This window comes from Montipora foliosa, chromosome 2, assembly GCF_036669935.1.
Source record: "Montipora foliosa isolate CH-2021 chromosome 2, ASM3666993v2, whole genome shotgun sequence".
In the NCBI taxonomy this organism is placed as follows: domain Eukaryota; kingdom Metazoa; phylum Cnidaria; class Anthozoa; order Scleractinia; family Acroporidae; genus Montipora; species Montipora foliosa.
This window is the reverse complement of record NC_090870.1, coordinates 22,971,612-22,979,111: the sequence shown is the minus strand read 5'-3', so window position 1 is coordinate 22,979,111 and position 7,500 is coordinate 22,971,612. Positions and strand designations below refer to the sequence as shown.

General features: G+C 40.2%; 1 protein-coding gene across 1 annotated transcript in view; it reads left to right on the top strand.

The window, feature by feature from the left end:
- LOC137992692 (probable E3 ubiquitin-protein ligase HERC1) overlaps positions 1 to 7,500 on the top strand; it is a 151,866-nt gene that overhangs the window by 108,251 nt on the left and 36,115 nt on the right. The window contains exons 42-47 of the mRNA XM_068838173.1: positions 76 to 213; positions 479 to 670; positions 1,159 to 1,208; positions 1,384 to 1,430; positions 2,280 to 2,439; positions 6,043 to 6,103. Of these exons, the coding sequence (XP_068694274.1) occupies positions 76 to 213; positions 479 to 670; positions 1,159 to 1,208; positions 1,384 to 1,430; positions 2,280 to 2,439; positions 6,043 to 6,103 (648 nt within the window). The remainder of the gene's footprint in view (positions 1 to 75; positions 214 to 478; positions 671 to 1,158; positions 1,209 to 1,383; positions 1,431 to 2,279; positions 2,440 to 6,042; positions 6,104 to 7,500) is intronic.

Here is a 7,500-nt window from a genome sequence, read left to right as displayed (position 1 = left end):
GAATCCTTGCGAGTGAAATCGTTAATTTATCACATTCATGCAACGAATCCACTTAAACCCTACGAACTGATTCAGGCTTACTTAGGAATCAGGGTCAGATGAGCCCAAGAGACAAGAGTGATGTAACTCCTTCTACGTCGGATCACAATGCACTGTGCCTGCCAAGTTTTACTGTGACACAAACATTGGTGAATTTACTCGCAGAAAAGGGAGGTATGTTCTTTCTTATCCGTACTGTATTACCATGTTTATTGTTGTTTAATTGTCGCCTGACCAACAGGCCTTGAGCAAAAACCATATGAACGTCAAATTCCTGAAAATTCATTTCAGTTTGTTGTAGAGCCTGCCACAGCATTAACTTGATCCTTCTCTTTCCCAATGGAAACATGTGGTGACTATCAAATGGCAAATGTGCAAAGGCATACTCTTCGCTTATTTAAGGCCAAACTAACTCCTATTCCTCTTTTTTTTTCCTAAGGTAACTGCTTGTCTGGTGCTTCAGGTTCATTATCACTGGTCAATGCCTTGTCAGCCTGTTGTCTCAGTACATGGCTTCCTGCTAGTCACAGAGAATGGTCGGTTATTGAACTTGTAAAAACACTTGCTAGTAAAGCAAAGGTGAAAGCAAGAGATCGATTGCCGGATGCACGCATCGCTGCAGACCTTCTAGGTATATTACATTCATGTAAATTGTTTAAGCCCATTTGACTTCTGTATCTAAAACAGTGTTCTTTTAGTATAGCCAGTGGTGACACCCAATAAATACTCAAGGCTCTTTTTCACATGGCGCCAATGTTGAGTACCGACGGACTGAAAAATTTTGTTTTGCACCCTCTGTACTCGCTTCCAAGCACATCAACTAGAGGCTTGCAGGGTACGAACTCAATTGTCTTTGACCGGCATGGACGCCGGGTGAGCGGCAAAGGCCCATCGCAGTTGCAAGCGGGCCTGAAAATTAAAACCCAGACGGCAAATTCAAACACCCTTTTGCAGGAACCAGAAAGACAGTTTTATTGTAGTTATGCTGAGGAACGGGGGAGCTCATGCAATAGAAATATTAATTTGAAGATGGGCTGACGTTAAAAATATTTGCTCCGTTCAAAGTATTTGGTAGTATGTATATGGAGCATGTGAACAACAGAACTTTTTCATCTACAGGGGACATACCTTGTTGTCCTGTGAATCGATTCAAGGCACACAAGAACCAGGTCTGATACTCATGTTGTTCTCATTCTGTTATGTGCTATTTTTAGGCTGTTGGAAATTGTCTCTGTGTGGAACTGTATGAAGCTATCCAAACAAACGCTATGCTTTTGTGCTAGGAGGTTGTGTCTCTTAGCTCATGTATGATTTCACAAATTGTTTCGGTTTCTTTGCTTATAGGTAACTTCTTGTGTGTGGAACTCGAGCAAACAATTTTTGGCTTCAAGGTAATCTCATATTTTACTTGACGGGTGTGAAGCGGTTGGTATATACAGTGGATTGCGGTTTAATATCTCAATTTACCACTTTTTCAAGTTAATGATTATGATAGTGACAATTACAGAATTTGCAAGGGGAAATTATTGAGCATCTATGATGATAATCTCGTACGATCATGATAGTTTGATATTTGACATGCACGTTATGATGAAAATGATTTCTCGATATTATCATTCTGCTATCACCAAAATATCAATAAAATATCAAAATAGCAATTCTCAAAGTAATGATGTCCTATCAAGATATTTTGATAAACCGTAATACTGCACCTTAGTGCGACAACATCACTTTGTCTTTCTCAAGATAGCGATTGCAATAGGTGGCAGCGTGACGACTACGCTTTTCTATGTAAAAGGTTATTATTTACTGCAACGAGAAAGATCAGCCGCGAATTTTCAGAGAATGTAATTTAATGGTGTTAAACACCGAAGACGCACTATAAAAGACGTGGTACCTTAGGCACATGCAAATATTTATCAATCAACCGTCGACGCAACCGAGCTCTGTGATAATTTGTGCAATAAAAAGCCCCTTATGGCATTGTGTCCGTAATATGTCATAAAATGTTATTTGTCGCTCTTTTTTTTTTTTTTTTTTTTTTAATTCCCAGCCCCTTTTTCTCGCACTACAAATATCCTTTTGGTGCTTCTTTCTCTGTGTTGCTGTTTGTTGGTCACCATCTTGGAAAAGTAATCAGTCGTGCTTGAACGAATTCAAACAAAAGCGACCCTTTTTATTATGCGTCTTCGTGTTTAATTGCAATGATCTGATTTCTGGGTTTGATTTTAATTCAATAGTGGTATGGATGATGTTGTCCATGTGTGGAACATGTCTTCAAAGACGCACAACATTTTGCAGCAGACTTGTGCTTTCTTGTTATCACACCATGAAGGAGCTGAAAAGAAAGGTGTCACTGAGGCTTCTACCAGAGAGGAAATTCACCACGTTTGTTTTAATGTAAGGCAATGATAGCTTATTGGATCTGTGTAAACTGTCCTTACGAAAAGTTCTCTTCTTTTTCTTACTTTGCCTCCAAACCCTGGATGCTCTTTCTCGAAGATTGCGGACTATGCCAATGACAAAATACAACAATATTTATTATTATGCAACTACCTCCGTGAGCGGGCAAGGTGAGCCAAATCCCGCGTTGTGATTGGCTACCCGAGATTTCTCGCTTGGTCCCGCAAGATCAAAGATCATTTTTTGGTGTTTTATCCCATATAATAAATCCTTTATTGACCAAGCTTGTTCGGTCAAGATGGCTGGATAGTGGCCTCGTGCAGTAGTGTAGCAGCTCTCGTAACCTGCATGCTACTGTTTGGTATTGTAAGCAGCTTCTATTGTTTTTACCGGTAGCCAAGTCATTGTTTCAGTTGTTTAGTCTTTTGTTTTTGGCTAGGATAGCGAACCAAACGGTTATACGTTTCGAGAGCTGCTACATCACCCAAAAAAATAACTTGGCCAATATCCAGCCATCTTGACCTCACGCTTGGTCAATAACCCATATTTGTGTTTATGCCCGATATAACGGGCGCTCTCATTGGCTAAGAGCTCGAGCAGCTAAGCGCGAGGGCATTATTTTCTCGTAATGCCCACAGCCCGATTATAGGTTATGCAAATTAATTTTCTCTTCTTTAGAACTGCTCTGTTAGCCATATAATAAACAACTTAATAACCTCGACCGTTCGGTCGTTAAAGCAAAATATCAAACGTCGGTCTAGCTGTATTGATACGGCAAGGCTATGTGGTTATGCGCGAATGGAGGAATTAAGATGCGCTGTATGATCATCAGAGCCTGCTCTGTTTTTGATTTCGCTCCTCGTTTCCTCAAAGATGACTTCGAAACGCCGTGTATTATCGCTGATTTTTGTAATCAAATGTATTTCAAAAAGTTTGTTACTTCGCAACGTGACGGGCCATTTCCGAGTTGCTGTTTCGCTCTGGTTCAAAACGAGTGTTGACTAGTGCTAAACCATTCAAATAATAATGAATTTGATTTGCATGAGAATACATCACCATTTCCATTTGAACGTTTGGGCACCAGGACTCGCTTTGAAACTGAGGCAAACAGCAACTCGAAATCGCGAAAATAGGCTACTGTTGTAAAAGTTTGGTTTTATCAACGGAGTTGATAATGTAAATTTGCCACCGTACAGAGATTCTAAAAGCTGACGTTTCGAGCGTTAGCCCTTCGTCAGAGCGAATCGATTCGCTCTGACGAAGGGCTAACGCTCGAAACGTCAGCTTTTAGAATCTCTGTACGGTGGCAAATTTACATTATCAACTCCGTTGATAAAACCAAATTTTTGTATACTACTTCCCCACCGACGCAGCACCACAGTTTCTTTAGAAACTACCCCTTCATTCATACTGTTGTAAAAGGCCTATTACAAGAAGTTAACCTGGCTTTAGCCTGCGGTCCAATAAAAAAACTAGTACCTGGTCAGCGGTCAACTGAAAAAAACAACTGACCTCGATGAACTCTAAACTTGAGCCCGCGATACCGTAGCATGATACTGGCCAGCAGATACCTTGTTTTGGCAGATGTCAATAGGCCACTTTTGTTATATTAAAATTCAGTTTGAAAGAGAGGTTTAGAGGACAAAGACAAAGGAAAGTGGATATATCTTTCACATTCATTGCCACTTGCTTCTATTGTTTTTGTCCTCTCCGCCTCACTATCAAGCTGCATATTGATATTTGCACAATATCACCATGTTGTTGGGCACAAGTACTCTTAACCTGAGCCCCGCGATATTGTCACGTGATACTGGTCACATTGGCATACGTGGAGGGGTGGACGGACGATTGATGACGTCATAGCTAAAACCAAAATTTCTCGCATCGATTGGTTGCCATATTTTCTTAACTATGGTGCTCCGCGCGCGCGGAGCTCGTCTACTAGTTAAGGACGGTGCCTACTAATTCAAGAGTATTTTTGTACAGTTTACTGAATATGCGGGAAATGCAGATCTTAACAAGTGTCATTGAAATCAAAAAGAAAATTGGGGATAACCACGCATTTTTCGAAGATAATTAATCAACAATATTTGTAAAAAGCTTTCATACAAATACAAAGCAATGTATAGCGTTCTTTTCCAACTGGAAGCTTAATTATCTCTGAAAAATGCGTGGTTACCCCCAATTTTCTTTTTGTTTACCAAGAGCACTTGCTAAGTTCTGCTTTCTTCGCATAGTTTTAAACTCCGCAAAAATATCCCTGTATTAATAAGCACCACCCATAGGAAATCCGACTATCTCGAGATGGGCAGAACGTATGCGCAATAACAATAGTAGGCACCGTCCTTAAGGCGATGTTACACTGTGAACTTGTCTCCCAATCTTTTGGCGAAATCGAGGCGGCACAAGTTGCACGAAACATTTCACGGTGTAACATGCCCTGCAACGGCCAAAATTGTTGCGAGACAAGTTGCATTGTAATCGTTGTCCAATTCGGTCTGTAACCATACTCCTATTAGGCTAATCGGACTCCCGCTACGCGGTCGTCCGATTTTGTTAATCACTCGTATGATTACAGACCGAATTGGACTCCACTCCGTCCTATAGAGGTTTTGCACGGAAGCCATGTTGCATGGCAAGAACAATGAAAATGTTTTGCATTAGAAAGAACATTTGTTCCTATAGAAAAAAGAATGTATTGTTTCTGCCATGCAACATGGCCGCCGTGCAAAACCTCTATTACTACTATAAACTGACGGAAACGTAAAATTGTTGCAAAATCTGCGGTATCTCTATCTTTGTAAATTGGTTGTGTAGACAGATGTCGCAAAATACATAGATGGTTTTCACAGAGACGTCTTCAAATCTCTAAAATCAAATTAAAGAAAGGAAAATCTTCTGTTTCCTACCTTCGGTGAGGTTTTTGCTTTATAAACGGAGATAATATTTTTTATTCTTATTTTGCTTTCGTTCGTACGGTGCAATATCAGTCAACCTCGCTTACAAGTCGCAATTCCATACTGAATACCTCGCCTTGGTAGCCAATCAGATGGCGAGAATTCTCCCAGCTATGCGATTCTGACGAATTTAGTACGTCTTCCTGCGTTCTGTGATTGGCTGTATTTTCTGTGGAATGGTATAAAATTGGTTTATCACTCACAGCCCGACTCAACACTTAATAGCACCCTTGCTGGAGAAAAGGCATGCTGATCTCAATACCCGGATTCGAACGGGAAATAAATTTAACGAAGCACCAATCTTTTTAAGACAGCCAAGTTGATGAAGTAAATCATTTATGGCCGGTCAACCAGTCAATAGGCCATTTCCGAGTTCATGTCTGCCTCCTCTTCAAAGCGAGTCTAAGTGCAAAGTTTTTGTGATGGTAATTAGTTCTACTTTACATATGAATGAAAACTAATTTTTACAACAAAAACTTCGCACTTAGACTCACTTTGAAGAGGAGGCAGACATGAACTTGGAAATGGCCTATTGCTAATCACTGACTTATGCCAATTCATATCGTGATTAATGAGTTTTATATTTCAGCCAGCTTACTTTACAACCATCTTCTTTCTTCGTTTCTTTCTTTGATGACTTCAGGCAAATGGTAGACTTCTTGCTGGGGCAATTAACAACGTTGTAAATGTTTGGACAGTCACAGGTTTGTAGTAAATGTTACATTTCACGCTTCAATTTGACCGAACCCATTCTCGTCACCAGAGCCTCGGATCGACCCAAGGCTCTGGGAAACTCTATGAAGGAGAACATGCGCCGTAGGGCTTTCATGGCCAAAATTGGCTATTTGAATCTTACGGCGCCTTCTCACTCCTCGTGCTAACTTGAATGCACCAATTAGAGACGATTTTGATTGTTCTTCACGAAAACCAATGAGAAGACAATTGGTTCAGGGTTCCCCAGAGCTCTCCTCTCCCTCAGTCAAAAGAAGACCTCTGGGGTCGAGATTGGACCGAACCTTAATTTCTTGAATACTCGTATAAAGCGGCTCTCATTTGAGTAGCTCAGGAGCCATATTTGCCTTACAGTACAAAATCTTCTTGCAATCATCTTTCTCATAATTTGTCAAGCGATTAAAGAATGTTATGTTTTCAAGCGTTTCAGTGATGTTTGAATTGTTGAGCTTTGATGTAATATTTACAAACTGTATTAACAGGGTAGTCTGTTCAGGAGTTTTGCATGTTGGCGTTTGTGATCACAGCCTCATTTATGCTTATCGTAAACTATCTCCGGAATTTGCTTTCAAAGGGCATTCCACTAAAACTTACAGAAGTTTTTGTAATTTTAACCGAGAAAACTTTCACAGGGAAATTTCTCGACAAGATCGGCCTTATACCAGTGATGATGACCCGAACGTTTTGTGGGCTGACTGGAAAGCTAAATTTTTGAGTATTGTGAACAGTCATGCTCCAATCAAAACAAAACGTGTAAGGTCACGCAAGATACCTTGGATCACATCAGACCTGCGGAAGGGTATGCTCGATCGCGATGTGGCTAAACGGAAAGCTATTAAGTCTAACGATCCTCAAGACTGGGCTGTTTACAAAAGGCTACGTAATAAGATCCTATTATGCTAATGCATTTTTTCATTCTAACTCTCTAGTTTCGAATTCCCCATAATACACTTTGTTTGCCCCCCAAATTTTGCATAAACTATTGTTTTCAAATGCTCTTGGGGATACTGCAATTAAATGATCACTCTTCAACAATTGGAACCAAACTTGCTAATGAGGTACCTCTTGTTACTGACGGTTCAAGTTATGCCTATTACATTGTTAGGAGCAACAACAAGTTCGTTTTCAGTCAAATTAGTAGTAGCAATGTTTTTTCTCTTCTAAATAAATTATCTAAATCCAAAGCAACAGGTCTCGATAATATTTCTGCCAAACTAATTCGGGAATGTGCGGATCTTATCTCGATCCCTTTATGTAATATCTTCAACAAGTCTTTAAGTTCGGGTTCTTTTCCTGATGACTGGAGATGCGCTAGAGTGACTCCATTGTTTAAACAAGGTGAGCGAACTGATGTGAATAATTATCGGCC